The sequence below is a fragment of the Quercus suber genome, unplaced genomic scaffold, assembly GCF_002906115.3.
Source record: "Quercus suber isolate HL8 unplaced genomic scaffold, Cork oak 2.0 scaffold_672, whole genome shotgun sequence".
In the NCBI taxonomy this organism is placed as follows: domain Eukaryota; kingdom Viridiplantae; phylum Streptophyta; class Magnoliopsida; order Fagales; family Fagaceae; genus Quercus; species Quercus suber.
Genome location: NW_027070113.1, coordinates 99,972 through 116,474, shown reverse-complemented (window position 1 = coordinate 116,474; position 16,503 = coordinate 99,972). Strand labels below are relative to the sequence as shown.

The 16,503-nt window shown below is 38.0% G+C and overlaps 1 protein-coding gene across 7 annotated transcripts; it reads left to right on the top strand.

Moving 5' to 3' along the window:
• The first annotated feature begins 493 nt into the window (after positions 1-493).
• LOC112024041 (uncharacterized) lies at positions 494-11,354 on the top strand. Of its 7 annotated transcripts, none has more exons than XM_065766003.1 (11): positions 494-667; positions 1,808-1,951; positions 4,181-4,307; positions 4,432-4,768; positions 5,483-5,608; positions 6,397-6,441; positions 6,545-6,592; positions 7,251-7,337; positions 7,523-7,581; positions 10,494-10,644; positions 10,717-11,354. In XM_065766003.1, the coding sequence occupies exons 5-11, from the start codon at positions 5,483-5,485 to the stop codon at positions 10,780-10,782; spliced, it is 582 nt and encodes a 193-aa protein (XP_065622075.1). In that variant the 5' UTR covers positions 494-667; positions 1,808-1,951; positions 4,181-4,307; positions 4,432-4,768; the 3' UTR covers positions 10,783-11,354. The 7 variants fall into 7 exon arrangements, with proteins under 7 accessions (XP_065622075.1, XP_065622076.1, XP_065622072.1 ...); XM_065766002.1 differs by lacking the exon at positions 494-667 and adding an exon at positions 1,166-1,693; XM_065766004.1 differs by lacking the exon at positions 1,808-1,951 and having other exon boundaries at positions 4,188-4,307.
• Positions 11,355-16,503: the final 5,149 nt, after the last annotated feature.

Sequence of the window (16,503 nt, the reverse complement as noted above, 5' to 3'; positions counted from 1 at the left end):
AAGATTATTTTTACAAGATTTTAGGATCGGTATCTTTTTTATTTTAATCAAAATTTGTGTAACTTTCTTTTTCTTTATTTTTTTTTTTTTTCATTCCATAATCCATATAACTCCTTAAATTTTTAATGTATGTATATATATATGTATATATAATATATTATCCGCCTTTTTCAATGTTTAATTATTTTCTCCAACGTGTACAGTCCTCCCATCTTGTGCACACACTTATACGTCCCATTCATTTTTTTCGATAAAAGGTTAGAACATCAGTACAGCTCTTAAAATAAATAAATAAATAAATAACTTTTTTTTTTCTCTTTTTGACAAAATTCTTTTATAAAGTGCAAAAAAAACTACTTTTTTTTTCTTTTTTTGACAACATTCTTTTAAAAAGTGCTGAGCACAGGAATAATGATGTGTACTCAGTCATCATTGAGTTTGAGTCCCATTTCCCTTATTCGATATATATATATATATATATACACTTGTTATGTTTGGAATTTAAATTCCTAACTTTTCTCACGTACACAACAGTCACAGACACAAAAACACTTTCCAATTAGCAATTTTATTAGATTCTTCACTCTCTCTCTCTCTCTCTCTCTCTCAACTCTCAACCTCGTACCATTCTCCGTTGCCCATTTCTCTCCTTACATTTGTCAATCACGTAAGCTCTCTCTCTCTCTATCTGATATGTTTTTGCTCAAATTTCCTGGGATTTTCTTAGCTTAAGTTCTGTTTGGCTGTCCCGAAAAAACATGGCAACTAAGTTTCCGAAGCATTTTTTTTTTCCGTTTCTAATGCTTTATCTTTTTCTGGGGCAATTTTGTCTTCCATGTATGACCCAGATTTTTTTTATTTTTTATTATAGCTTTCTGAAATTTCTAGAATATGGTTATATGGTATTAGTTCATTGTGTGTGAATGTTTTTAGGGTATGTCGGTAATTAGAATCTTTTTTTTTTGGAATATTATTTACTTGTCAATCAAGTTTTATGTAGCCTATATATTGGTCCTTATTACTCAAGTTGTTGTTTTTTAAGGTTTAGTTGGGTACTAAACTTGCACATTGAAAAAGAAATCTAAAATATATATATATATATATAAGTACCAATGAAACCCATTTTCTTTTTTTTCTTTTTTCTTTTTTTTTTTGGACATTATGTTTTCGTGTTAATTAAGAAAACCTAAATTTTCAAACTGAGCCTCTTGACAGAGGATTGAAGATTGAATGGGCTCTGATACCAATTTTGATGTAGGATATTTAAGAGTTCAGCACTAAATTAGATTTCTTATTGATATCTTGAAGGGTTCTTGAATAAGATTTGATGGCTCTATGGTGTTAAAACACTGAATTGAACTTGAAATAAATAAAGATAAACACTAGGCAATCACACCTACGTTTTCCTAAGCAACAGAAGAAGGCAATCACACCCTTAGAACTTAAAATAAACTGCTGGAATATTATTAAAAGTAATCTTACTATCAATTCTTGAATCTTTTGGTATTTAATCTTATTCTTCTTCTATTCACTTGCATTCTCTTGTTGGAATATTAAATTGTAAGTTGTGGTTGATTTAGTCGAGTTGTATGTTGGGTAGTTATGATAAGAGAAAATGGTTAACATAAAACTGGTGACTGGCTTAAGCTTTTGGGTTAAGGTGATGTCACAACATTTGTATCAAGTCACTGAGGTGTTAACTCTCAACTCTCACAAAACTTGGATTTTCTTTATAATGTCTATTGATCTTTGTGTTTTTCTCAAATTGTTGGATTCTATGTTTTTGGTGGACTTGTTCTTGTTGAAGAAAAACTGAAGTACAACTCTAAGATGAACTTGGATGGTTCATTATTAAAGATTACATGATGAATTTTGAGACTTACATTGACAACAAGTGGCATGGATTAAGTTTCTTTGGAATTTCTCAAGAAAATGTATGCCTCAAAATAAGGTGAATGAGCATGTAATCCATAATTTTTGTTCGTTGAGCCTTACTTTTAGGCCTAAATTTACTTATATTATCTTATCTTATTTTATTACATTAATTTAACCTCTCCGCAAAGTTGTAGGGTATTTAAGATCATTTTTTATAATTTTATATTCAAAGAAGGCTATCAAACGCCCTAAAAAGTTCCTATAACTATGCATTGGTCAGATTGGAATAAAATGGTTCTCTGAGAATTTTTCAATTTTTTAATGTATTAGATACTGTTATTTACAATTTCAAGTTAATCGTCAAATATCTAGCCTACTGCTTTTCATTCTAAGTTAACAATTGATCTAACAATTTGAATGTGGGCAAGTTAAAATTTTGGTTGTAGCTCAGTGGGAGAAGAACTCGAGCTCTAATGCACAAAACACCATATCTAGATTTAACAGAATTGTGATTTCCAGCTTGGTATTTGAAAATCTTTGAGACAGAATGATGCCCTGACTAAAATATCTGGGACTATTGTTTGATGGTTATACCACTAACTTTTGATAATGGCTGGAGAGATTTGTGCGGCATCTCTAACAACTAATTAATTTAGTAGATTATATGTTTAGATATCAGACTCACCTCTCTTTGTCGCCTTCTTTGTAATTTATTTAAGATAAAGAAATTGATGATAGCTAAATTTTAGCTGGGGCAATGGAGTTTGAAGTTGGGTAGGGGTTCTCATGGTTGTGGTCTTTGGAGGAGTATTAGGATGGGTGGGGGGTTTAGTCAGAATATTCTGTTTGAGATTGGTGTAGGCAGTCAAGTTCGGTTTTGGCATGACTGTTGGTGCAGTGACCAACCTCTCAAAGTGGCTTTCCTGGTCTTGTATGAGAATTCTTTTAAGCGGAAAGCTTCAATTGAGGCTTTGTTGGTGAGGCAGATGGTGGGGGAGAGGTGGAGTTGGGATGTGATGTTCCATCGAGATCATTGGAAACTGCAGATGTGACGACTTTATTTCATCATTTGGACTCTCATACTCCTTACACTGAGGGTAGTGACTAGGTGGAGGATGAAGAAAAATGGGCCCTTTGACATTCGCTCCTATTATAATGCTTTGGGGGTGTTTTCTTGTTACTTTCCCTTGGAAAGGTAATTGAGGTGTGAAGGCCCCTAGGAGGGTTTCCTTTTTTGTTTGGACGGTGGCATGGGGGAAGATTCTCACTCTAACAACCTAAGGAGAAGAGGTTATATACTATAGCAGATTGGTTATGTATGTGCTGGTGTAGCGGGGAGACAGTGAATCATCTTTTGATTCACTATGGATCTTTGTTCTTAAACCGTTCAGGGTCTCTTGGGTGTTACCAGTGAGAGTAATTGGCCTTTTATTTGGGTGGAGCAACTGGTTGGGGAAAGCATTAATCAAATATTTGGAATTTGATTTTGTTGTGTTTGATGTGGATTATTTGAATGGAGCATATCAGTCTTATGTTTGTGGATGAGATAGATCAGGGGATCAGAGGCCCATTGTTTGATTGGGCTTGAACATGGGGATTCACATCTAGTGATTCCATTCCAATGTTTATAGAGTCTATTTCTTCTTGTACATAAGCATGTTGTTCTTTGTCTGTTATGTAATTATTTGGCTACTTTGTGCCTTTTTGCATGAAGTAGTCCATTTTCAATAAAGTTTATTGTTACTTATAAAAAAATAAGTAAATTTTAGCTGGTTGAATATTTTGTGTTTGAGTTATGACTATCAAGCACTTGGAGATATGATAATTGGTGACGGGAATGGGCAAAAGAACAGCATGTTATTTCTAGTTGATTGTAGATGGTTGAGAGTAGAGACAGATCTTTGGATGCAGATGGTTTTTTTTCCCTCCCTTTTTCCTATAGATTTTTTTTTTTAATTATAATTATTTTAGGTAGCTTAAATGCTAATATTTTCATTTTTCTTATAGATGTTTTGTTTTTTAAATTATAATATTTAGACTTTTGAGGGAGCTTGAATGCTACCTTTTTGGCCTTCCTGTGTGTTAAACTTATTTGCTTCCATTATGTACCTGATAACTTTATTGACTATTTCAGTCACCTTCTTCTCGACACTTCAATATATATTTCTGGTGACTTTTAGTTATGACTATGTTGGTGTCAGACATTTTGCTTCCTCTTTTGAACATTTTACTTTGTCTGTATGATTAATAATGCTTGTAAGCAGTAATAGGGACACTAAAGACTGGTGGTAAATGTTTGACTCAGATATCAGGTACTTGACGCTGCATCATCACAACATATGAATCAGTACTGCAAAAGGGTGTACAACATGCACATGTGTTTGTTATTGGAAGAGAAAAGGATTTGCTAAGAGTTTATTTTGACATAAATTGTAAGGGGTTGCAATTTTTTGTTTTAAAATTGTTACGTCACAGCATGCATTTTCTTTTTCACTTTAAGAGTGAGGATGTTTCATTATCATTTAATTTTCCATAATCTCTAGTTGTCATTTGCAGCAGTTGCTTTCCTTGTTATGTCAGAAGCTTCAAGGAACACAGTCACCAGATCAGAATTAACTCATATAGGACCAGATTACTTTGGTTACTATACACGTGAAGTAGTAGAACTGTTGTCTCAAGATGATGATATTCTGCCTTCTGCTTCCCAAACAACTAGCTTATCTGGAAGAAAACGTGGGGAGGTCGTGGGGAACAATACAATTGAGTATAGGAACAAATTCTCTGGTTCTTTATTAACTAATAGCATAGGAGCTGGACTTTCAGATTTCAAAAAGAAGGATTGAAGGCATTGCTGCGGCAGGGTATATCTATTCTTTCACCAGAAGTTGATGAGGTATTTCAGGATTCCTACACCCTCTTTTTGCTCGTAAATGGATGATGGAAAAGGACCATCTACTTGCATTAAATGATTCTGAGTAATTTCAATTTTGTACAGTGTTGTCTTTGAGCAACAGTAATGAAGTTATATGTTACTTGGGTCCTTAAGTTGTTACAATTTAGTTGGGCTAGCCTATGTTGGGTGACGTTTTAGTAAGATTGATGAGACCTCACTGTCCTAAAGCTAGAGAGATGTGGAATATGGTGTTTTCACTATTTGGGGTTCATTGGGTTATGCAGTGTGGTGTTGTGGAGTTTCTAGCTAGCTGGGCGGGCAAGTTTAGTGGGCACAGAACTGTTGTGATTTGGAGCATGATCCCTCATTGCCTTATCTAGGGTATTTGGCAGGAGTGGAATGCTCGTACTTTTGAATGGAGTGAGAGATCGATTCATGACTTGAAGCTTTCTTTGTTCTAGACTTTGTTCAAGTGGAAAAATGCTTTGGGCAGCTTTACTTTTAGTCCTTTGACTAAGTTTCTTGATAGTTGTACTTTCCATGCTTTATAGTTTTGACACTTTGCTGGTTCCTTAGTGCACTGCCTGTGGGCTTTGGTTCTTTGTATTATTTCATTTTTTTTTTCAATGAGGCATTATTACTTATCAAAAAAAAGATTGATGAGACCTAACTCAATGTAATATATATTCCAATAACTATGCAACGAAAATGCAGATGCTGGATCCTGTTCTAGCTGTCTGTCGGTTACAATCTGAAGTAAGAAGGAGAAAGCGTCCATTGAGTCATACAGGTGCCACATATGACAGTGATGTAGGGCAGGTTCCACCTAAGAAACTCAAGGTTTTTTCTTCTTCCTCTTAGTTCATCCTGTCATCCTATCTCCCTGAGCATGCTATTCCTGTGAATCACAGTTCTAGTTGCATACTTTTCTTTTTGGTATTGTTTCTACCATTTTTACATTTTAATACAGTTGGAAAATGCATCATGAAAACAATCATGTGTACATGCTTTTGAAATGGTACAATAGTTCATGGAGACATCCTTGATGAGTTAGAGTCTGCAAACCCAGATGATTCCAACTTAGGACTATTGATTTTCTTTATAATTTTTTTCTGGAGACTATTGAAAAGTTAATAGAGGTTTGGTATGATTTTATCAAGAAACAGTGTGTACCTAGATTCTTTTGCTCTACTCTGGGTCAAAATAATAATTACCTGAGCCATTTGTTTATGTTATCAACTACCATGGTAGGAAGATGGATTTGGCTTGAAGGATGTTGTGGGAGATAGGTTTTTCCAAGGTCAAAAAATGTGATAGTCCCATTGCCATGAATTGTTGTTGAAGTTGAACAGGAGAGGCATTTATCAAAGAAGTCCATGGGATCCAGATTTCACTGTCTTTCAAGAGTATCAAAGAGGCTGGATAGCCAGATTAGTTAAGATAAAAAGATTTGTAGGGAGATATGGTGCCTCATCACAAACTTATCTATGATATCTTGTTTTTGTTGCCTTCACTGACTTCTTATGCTAGGAAGATTTTCTTTTTCATTTTACTCTATTCTAATTATTATTGTTTCTTCACTATAAATTAGTTACATTGATTGCTTATTCTGTTTTGCTCATTTCCAGACTACAGAAGCCCCTAAGAAGAGTGCTGCTCTGGAGGGGCCTAAGGTGACTACTGACTAGTGTTCTGCATTCTTTCATTTTCTAACTAATTTTTACTGATCCATTTTGAGTCTTGTACTGCTTTACCATTATTTTTAAACTGGGAAAGGAGTTTCATTTGGCATCAAACAGAGGTTCTGAGGAAGACCACAGAGAGGTGACAACATTTTTGATGCCCAGAGTTGGAGTAGCTTACTGGATTTGGGATGTTATATGTTGTTAAAAATGATAGAGTGCATCTGGATGAGGCGAGAAGTGGACAGGAAATGCATGATTCCTCCCCTCCCCTACCCCCCCCAAAGAAAAAAAAAAAAAAAAACAAACAGATATACATGCATTTTCCATGTACACACTTTTAGTTCAACTTGATCTTATACTTGTTTAGCTCAAAATTATCTGTAAACTGATAAGAATATTTTTATTTCCCCTTTGTACAAGTATGGTTAGATCTTGTAAAATTTTAAGATCAATGTTTTTCCACTATTCTTTAACTTCATTGCTTAAGTAAATATCTTTTCCTTTAGAAAATGAATTAAACAATGAACAAGAGTTTACTTTATGTGAAGAAAGAAGAATAAGAAAAAGTGTAAAAATATTTTCTCAAGTGGTAAGGGTAGGGTGGGGATGTGGTAGTCTTAGGTTCAAATCTTATAAAGCCAAAAAAAAAAAAAAAAAAAATGAGGGTTGGTAGTCGGTAGGATTGGCAAAAGGGAACTTAATATGCAAGCATGCTTGTATGTGTGCGTGTAATATATTAGTTTGTGTACTTTACAATGTGCTCTTGGTCATGTTTCATAGTTTATGCCTTTCTCCAGATGGATGACTTGCAGTTCTTTCTAGAGAATGATACCTTGGAGGTTGAGGATTCAGTGAATAAATTTTCTGATGAACTCTCTGCAAAAGTAATTTTCTGAAATTCTACTCGGTATTACAAAATATGGCATATTCTTTAAATAGCATCTACTGTTATGTAACCAACACTTTCATACTGAGGGTGTGGTGTTGACTTTATGTCAGAATATGTTGTGAGCATGTTTTAGAATTATGTTCAGAAATTGCTGAGTTTAGGTTAATGTTTGTTTTTCAGTTAGGCCACATGGAGCAGCAGCTTGAAGAACTTCTTGGTGCTATAATGTCCACATGCAGGTATGTTGTGCTCCATTTAATTAAATATGGAAATAAATTTGGGTTAATTACCACTTCCTCTCTTTTTGTGTTTTTCTCAACTGCAGTGGCATTTTACTGCAAGTTAAATACCCTTTTTGAAATGTATGGCCTAAAGGGTTATAACGTGCTTTTGAGAGTTGAGAATTAGACTAGAGAGAACAATGTACTGTTCTGGGATGTGGATGGTTTTGTAACAAAAGTAGTAACACCCTCTAATCCCGTTATGTATCTAGAAAGACATTGAGTTCAGTAGAACAAATTTAGACGGCCATGTGCGTGCTTCAATGCTTAGTAATATATGTACACTTTCCTTCTTTTTGACAAGTAATATTGAAGCTTCATTTGCCCCTAAAAACAACAGTTGATAGATTATAAAGTTACTGGATTTCAAACAAGCCCTGCTAAGGAAATGGTTGTGGCGCTTCAGGGTGGAGAGGGATTCCCTTCAGGGAAGAGTGATAGAAACCAAATATGGGACCTTTCGGAGTGGTTGTTGCATGGAAAATGCAGAGGGGTCATATGGTGTGAGTTTATATTTTATAAGATACGAGGTGGGGACAAGCACTGAGATCTTTTTTTTGGTAATGACTGTTAGTGGAGCGATGAGAGTTTCAAGATCCAGTACTGAGAAGGTTTTCTTGATTGCAAGGAATAAAGATCCAAAGGTGGCTGACTATTTGGATGTGTCAAGGAGTATTCACTGGAATGTTTCTTTCACTCAAGTAGTCCAAGATTGGGAGTTAGTATCCAATATCCATGGATCCTTTCTTGGAGTATTTGTATGCTACTAAGGGGGATATAGCCATATAGGATGATTTGGATTTTCTTGAAAGCTCATAGTTCTAACGTAAGTAGTTATTATAAGCCTTTGAGAAATGGGGGGACTAGCATTTCCCTTGGAGAACTTTTTGTCTCTTTAAGTGAAGTGTAAAATTTTAACAATGAATAATTTGAGGAAAGGGGTATCATTATTATAAATTGGTGTTGTATATGTAAATATTTGAGGAAAGGGGTATCATTATTATGAATTGGTGTTGTATGCGTAAGTTTGACGGGGAGACTTTAGGTCACCTCTGATGCAGGACAGAAAAAAATGATGCAACACTAAAATTAAGAAAAATAAATAAATAAAGGATAGGGTTCATAGAAGTCAGCACCAAGCAAAAGAGAACAGCTCGGAGACAGCACATTAATCATTGGAAGAATTTCAAGAGAAATTTTATTCATTGTCAAAATAATCAGTCTCCATAAGAGTACAATATTATGCTTATATAGACTACTAAACCCTAATTCTATGACTTAGGAAACCAAATTTGAAATGACCTGGGAAATCCCAATTATTCAAGTCCAAACACAAAAATAGCCTTGACACTGGGACATTGAATACAAATACTAATAAACCTAACGAAGTGCTAATACCTAAAATAAAATTCAATTTCCTCCAATATTAAATAAAATATAAATTAAAATAGATATCTCTTTGTTTTATCCACACACACACACACACACACACACACACAAAATTCTCTTTGTATCTCCTACATCATTCTCCGTTGGCTGGAGAAAACTTGAACTCAAAGTTTTGAAGTATTGAAGAATAAGAATTGTACCATTGGATGCTTGCTTTGATTTTGGTTGAAGAATAAGAATTGTAGCATTGGATTCTTGCTTTAATTCCAAAATCACCTTTGGGAGCATTGAGAATAAAGAAGCCTTGGGTTTTAAATCATTAAAGTTATTTGGAATTACAAAGTCTTGGAATCAAAGTTGCAAATGAGACAACCTTTTGTTGATCCATAGAATTCACCATTGTATCAATATTTTCTTCTTCATCAAGCTTTTTAACTTCATGCGCTATAGAGGGCTGACAAGTTGCACACACATCAAGCTCAATTTTCACATCATGTGCACCCACTGTTTTGTTGCTCTCTAGTTGAACTTTCTCATCATCAACGATAAGCAACATATCTGAATCTTTATCAGGCTGAATTAAATCTACTACAAATTATTCAAATATTTTACTATTCTGTTTAGGCTCTTCAATGTGCTCTGCTCTAGCATTTTAGCAATACCTTTTGATACCTGTACCTCCATTTCAACACTAGGTTTTTATGGTACTTGATGTTCTTTTATTATTAAGGTCTCATGTCTCCTTTATGGGAAGCTTTGAGTTCATTGCAATTTATCAGCCATGGGGCTTCCAATGAATTGAGGCAGGTATTGGGTTACATTTGATCGACTCTGGCAGACATGTCTTGAAAGGTTTTCACTAGATTCTCTAACGTTTATTTTGTGGTAGACTAAACGAGAGTGGGCTTAGGACTAAAAATTGTAAGTGAAGCACTTATAAATATTATTCAAAGTGAACATTTCTCCCATTCACAATGTGATGGATGGGATATAGGATAATGTAGATATTTTTCTTACTCTTAATAATGTTGTCAGTTGTTACAAAATATGTTCTTATGTAAGCTTATTTGTTTCGAACTTCTATTAGTTCAGTCACATGTCCATGTGTAGGACAATTGGCTTACTTAAAAAAATAAAAGTAAAAATAAAAAATCGATTTTACATCATAGCATTGGAGCTTTGTGGTAGTCTTTTACTGTTTTTTGTGGTTGCAGACAGTTTTTGCAGCTTAGGCCATGTCTGCTCTCTCTCTCTCTCTCTCTCTCTCTCTCTCTCTCTCTTTTCCCTGGGGATAAACTCCCATATTCTCTATTGTTTGTTTATTGTGCATGAGCAAGGAAGAAAATACAGAACGTGCATCCTCCCCAGCCTCTCCAATGCAAAACCTTAGAAAAAGAATTTGTGAAAGGACCATGAAATGCAATTCAGATGTTTTCACATCACTATGTAATACATGCCTCAAATTTCAACTTCAATTTCAGGGATATGACTCTTACCGAGAAGCAACAGCTTCGTAAATTGATCCAGAAGCTACCACCAAAAAATCTTAACCGTGTAGTGGAAATCATCCAACATGGCAAGCTGGCAGAACCACAATCATGTGATGAAATTTTTGTCGATCTTGAAAAAGAGGTAAATCATGAAAATGTTTAATGAAATATATTTAGAATTTTTAATTCTTCATAAAATGTTGTTGTTTTGCAGAATAATATAACACTTTGGAGATTGTACTACTATATTGGAGCAGTTGAAAAAGCTAGAATGACTTAGCAAAAAAAAAAAAAGAGCTAGAATGCTTTCATTATAGCTCAATATCAGAAAGTAGTGTCATACCTTTATGAGATGAATGGCCTACGTCTACCCAGTCAGGGCCAAAATCTGTTGCTAAATCAATTGAGAATCAGATTATTCCCACTGCCTTGAAGAAGCTGTAAAGGTTTTAACTGTCATTGTGGCTCAGCAGGATCACTTTTGCGAGGTCTTTTGTGAAGTTTGTTAATATGCCTGTACACAATTGCATACAAATCTAACCAGTTAATATGGTTATTTGAGCACTAAGGGCAGGAAAGCATTCTTTTGACGTACTTCCGAAATCCACCAAGATTGAGTGAACTTCGGATCGTACTTTAGGAATTCTCTGCACTGTATAGCTTGAAATTGGATTTTTGTGCTTCCTTAAGCACATGGCTCCTTTATGTAGAGCTTTGTTACAATTCTTAATTCAGGGCCCTTTGCCATATATTTCAGAAGTGCCATTTGAACCATCATATGAGTACACGATGCTGTAAATGAGTAACCAAACTAACGGCATTGGTTTTTTGTTAAAGTTTCTCTTTTTGGTTTCTGGGGCTTCCTTTGCATCCTATTATTTTTTATTTAGAAACACTGTGATGTGGTGATTAGATTCATCAGAAATGTCTTAACCATCTTTAGCGCATTTCATCATGCCTCGTATGTTACTGTTTGCCTTCCCAGGCATAGAGTTCTGATGTGACTAATATAGAGGATACACTTACTGTGGCAAAACCAAAAACCTCCATTAATCCCATAACAAATCTCTAAAGGTAGAAGTAATGGTTAACAATTCTTGTTCAAACCTAGCCTTAGATAGTTTTCAAAAGGACTTTTGCTTCATCTTCCTATTCACAGAATTTTCCTCCATTTCCCTGATATAGACCAACCATAGAAAACCACTTTTACCTTTTGGATAACCAACTGGACTGTTGCACATTACCTCTACATGTGATATTTACTCAATCAGTATAACCTATGTCTTCATTTTGAACCAGAGTTTTACAGATATATTTTCCCTCATGGAAATAAATATTTTCACAAATTCTGATTTGAAATTTTAAAAAATGATACTCATGATGGTGAATGGATAAAATATCCAAAAACAAAACACCCAAGATTTGGTCATAAAATCACTTCAACGTGTTTAGTAGCCAAACTTAATTCCAAAAATGATATTTGGGCAGACGAAATTATCCACCCTACGGAGATGCATTGGGTTACTAATTCAGATGACTCTCCATACACATTTGGATGTTTCTTGGGTATCTTGTTTCCATGCTCTCACAATGGCAAAATCTCTTAATAAAGGAATCTTCCCTGAAATAATACCAACTGATCCAAATGTTTGTAGACAACAATGGTTACGTGAAGATCATTAGGAAATGTCCAATCCCCTTATTGGATATGATGACCCTCACTATCATAATCATGATCCAGATGATGATGTTGATAAAGAATGGTTCCAAGGAAGAGATAGATGGGACTAGACATCTTTCACACTTAAAATAATAATAATAATAATAATAATAATAAAGGTCCTAGAAACATCTTCAGACGTAACCCCTTATCCTCAACAATCCAATATCTACTCCTTTGTCAGAAGCATATCTACGGCAATCTACTCATGCAAACAGGTCCTTACTTAGTTTAACACATGTTGCTCGGCTCCAGCATTTGGTAACTAGAGCCTTTATACTTTAGATATCAGAATCTCTATCCGGCAGAAGACACATCTCCAGCCAAGCCCTCTACCTTTGTTGCCACTTGTAAATCCATAAATTAGGCCCCTACCTTTTCTGTAATGCATAATGTATGTTGTATTGTCTATAAATAGAGTCAGTGTAAGCCTGAGAAGGCAAGAGAGAGTGAAAAAAGCCTTCATAGCTATTATAATTATCTCGCACTCTTATTTGGCAAAGGGAATTTATCTTCTTTTTCTTTTTCTTTTTTCCCTGACTCAAATTGGAATGCTCTAACCAATTTCATATGTTGGTGCCTGTGGGGCCAGAAAATCGGGTAGCCTTGGCCCACTCCAAGCCAAGCCCAAATGGCCCACGCCGAGGATGCATGATGGGTCCGAGGATGACCCTATCCTCAGGCGTCCGAGACCTCGAAAAAACAAGAGAACCACCCTACCAAAGGACCCCTGGAATATCCGAGGAGGAGAGGGCCCAGTGCCACGCGTTGGCAACAGAAGTACGGAGAAAGGGCAAGCCCTGGGTAAACTGTCACCTCGGCATTAAATACGCTCACCTAACCCTTCTGGCCGCATTAATGGGGATGTAACCCCTTGACAGGGCAACATCGATCAGGGTGAGCCACCTGAGCACGGATATGACCTCTGACGGGACAGACGGTCAGAAGGGAGGCCAATAGATGATCAACATGAGGAGGAAGAGAGGGATATATAAGAAAGGAGAGAAAAATGAGTTTGGGGGAGGGGGGGGAAGGAGTTTGGGGGGGAGTAAAAACCTCCTCGGCCATGGTCCGAGGAGCATCCCCCCGTTGTAAATTGTTCTTAGTATCTTTCAATAAAAGAAAAGGAGTTTATGCCTCATGCACGTCGGTGAGCGCCTAAACCTTCAACCCACTCTCTACAAATTTATTGTTCTGGGTTCGTTGGGCCTGGGGGAACCCATATCTTTTGGGCTACAACAAAAACCGACCCTACAATTGGCGCCGTCTGTGGGAAGGATTAGTGCGCTAACTGGCGCAACAGGCAATCAAGCTAAGTAATCATTCTACGGAAGATTGGTGGTGATGCAAAAAAAAAAAAAAAACAAACGTTGCAGAAAGACAAAAGTTCGAAACAGAAGATTCAACAGAAACAGAATAAGATTTCACATTACTTTATTAAACAAAAAGTTACAATGTACAAACAGAGGCTCAGGCAGGCGTGTTTCAAAACTACTCCTACAAGCTAATCCTACAAACAGAGGCCCAGGCGGACCCATCCTAAAACTAGCTAGAGGGAAGTGTCAACCTGTGCTTTTATTGGCACTAAGAGAATGGGAGAGCTTGACAATGGGATGAGGGAAGGAGGCTGACTTGCTTCAAGGCCACCAACAACACCTTTCTCGGTGCGGCGGAGCTTGAACAAAGCGAGGAGCAGATACAGGGGCACCAGGACACCATCCCCCGTAATGTTCCCTTGATTCTCTCCAATCCTCACGAGCGTTGGCCGTTGGAGACGGCAACACTCGGGCACCAGCCATGACATGAGTTCGCGCGTCTCCTCCGTCGGAGGTGCGCTCCAGAGAGAGACATTAGGTACTTCAGCGACATCCCTCCTAGCCACCGTGCACGGTACTGTCAGTGTTACGCCTAGACTCTGTCGCGCCGGAAGCCCAGTGGGGGCTGCGGTTACAACGGCTCTCGGCACGGATGTCCTTACACCCGCCCAAAGCTGCCCCATATCTGCCAACTCCGGTCACAATTCTGGCGGGGTTATTAAAGGGGCTTGGGGAGCTGAAAGGGCGTGTTTCTGTTTGTGTTGGGAAGTTCATGGAGTATGGAGAAACCATCACCCCGGAAAGTCTTATATAGAGGATGAAGGTTGGTGAGAATTAATCCACACAGAATTCGAAAGGAGAATTATCAGCAGTGCTAATCACGAAGCTACCAAATTCCAAGGGGACCGTAGACCGCTGGATTTGTGTTAATTCACGAGGACATTAATGAAGGCGCGTCTCGCACACCGAAGCGTCAAGCGCGGAACGCGAACGGCCAAGGGACGCCTCGTAAATGAAAAAGGCGGGGACTCGAGCTGGAGGCGAGGTCAACGCCACGTGTAAGATCATAGTCTGACCCAAGGAGGAATCGTCTCCAATAAAGCGGTCCGAGGACAAACCCCCTCATACAGAGAAATGGAAGCGTTAGACAGAACCGAGGCATTGCATGGTCTTCGGACTCAACCTATGGGGAAACTAACCGCTCAGCTATACCTGGGTACTAGACAGAACCAAGGTATTGCATGGTCCTCGGACTCAAACCTATGGGGAAACTAGATACTTACAGAGGAATGGAAGCGTTAGACAGAACCAAGGCATTGCATAGCCTTCGAACTCAAGCCTATGGGGAAACTAACCGCTCAGCTATACCTGGGTACTAAACAGAACTAAGGTATTCCATGGTCCTCGGACTCAAACCTATGGGGAAACTAGATACTTACAGAGGAATGGAAGCGTTAGACAGAACCAAGGCATTGCATAGCCTTTGGACTCAAGCCTATGGGGAAACTAACCACTCAGTTATACCTGGGTACTAGACAGAACCAAGGTATTGCATGGTCCTCGGACTCAAACCTATGGGGAAACTAGATACTTACAGAGGAATGGAAGCGTTAGACAAAACCAAGGCATTGCATGGTCTTCGAACTCAAGCCTATGGGGAAACTAACCGCTCAGCTATACCTGGGTACTAAACAGAACCAAGGTATTGCATGGTCCTTGGACTCAAACCTATGGGGAAACTAGATATTTACAGAGGAATGGAAGCGTTAGACAGAACCAAGGCATTGCATGGCCTTCGGACTCAAGCCTATGGGGAAACTAACCACTCAGTTATACCTTGGTACTAGACAGAACCAAGGTATTACACGGTCCTCGGACTCAAACCTATGGGGAAACTAGATACTTACAGAGGAATAGAAGCGTTAGACAGAACCAAGGCATTGTATGGTCTTCGGACTCAAGCCTATGGGGAAACTAACCGTTCAGCTATACCTAGGTACTAGACAGAACCAAGGTATTGCATGGTCCTTGGACTCAAACCTATGCGGAAACTAGATACTTACAGAGGAATGGAAGCGTTAGACAGAACCAAGGCATTGCATGATCTTCGGACTCAAGCCTATAGGGAAACTAACCGCTCAACTATACCTGGGTACTAGACAGAACCAAGGTATTGCATGGTCCTCGGACTCAAACCTATGGGGAAACTAGATACCTACAGAGGAATGGAAGCGTTAGACAGAACCAAGGCATTACATGGTCTTCGGACTCAAGCCTATGGGGAAACTAACCGCTCAGCTATACCTGGGTACTAGACAGAACCAAGGTATTGCATGGTCCGCGGACTCAAACCTATGGGGAAACTAGATACTTACAGAGGAATTGAGGCGTTAGACAGAACCAAGGCATTGCATGGTCCTCGGACTCAAGCCTATAGGGAAACTAACCGCTCAGCTATACCTGGGTACTAGACAAAACCAAGGTATTGCATGGTCCTCGGACTCAAACCTATGGGAAAAATAGATACTTACAAAGAAATGGAAGCGTTAGACAGAACCAAGGCATTGCATGGTCCTCGGACTCAAGCCTATGGGGAAACTAACCGCTTAGCTATACTTGGGTACTAGACAGAACCAAGGTATTGCATGGTCCTCGGACTCAAACCTATAGGGAAACTAGATACTTACAGAGGAATGAAAGCGTTAGACAGAACCAAGGCATTGCATGGTCCTCGGACTCAAGCTTATGGGGAAACTAACCGCTCAGCTATACCTGGGTACTAGACAGAACCAAGGTATTGCACGGTCCTCGGACTCAAACCTTTGGGGAAACTAGATACTTACAGAGGAATGGAAGCGTTAGACAGAACTAAGGCATTGCATGGTCCTCGGACTCAAGCCTATAGGGAAACTAACCGCTCAGCTATACCTGGGTACTAGACAGAACCAAGGTATTGCATGGTCCT

What these genes read in the sequence shown, in the direction of transcription:
- LOC112024041 (XM_065766004.1), top strand. Translation starts at nt 5,483, where the DNA reads ATGCTGGATCCTGTTCTAGCTGTCTGTCGGTTACAATCTGAAGTAAGA. An exon ending in TTCCACCTAAGAAACTCAAG is followed by an intron (nt 5,609 to 6,396) that starts GTTTTTTCTTCT and finishes GCTCATTTCCAG; the next exon opens with ACTACAGAAGCCCCTAAGAA. An exon ending in TTGTCGATCTTGAAAAAGAG is followed by an intron (nt 10,645 to 10,716) that starts GTAAATCATGAA and finishes GTTGTTTTGCAG; the next exon opens with AATAATATAACACTTTGGAG.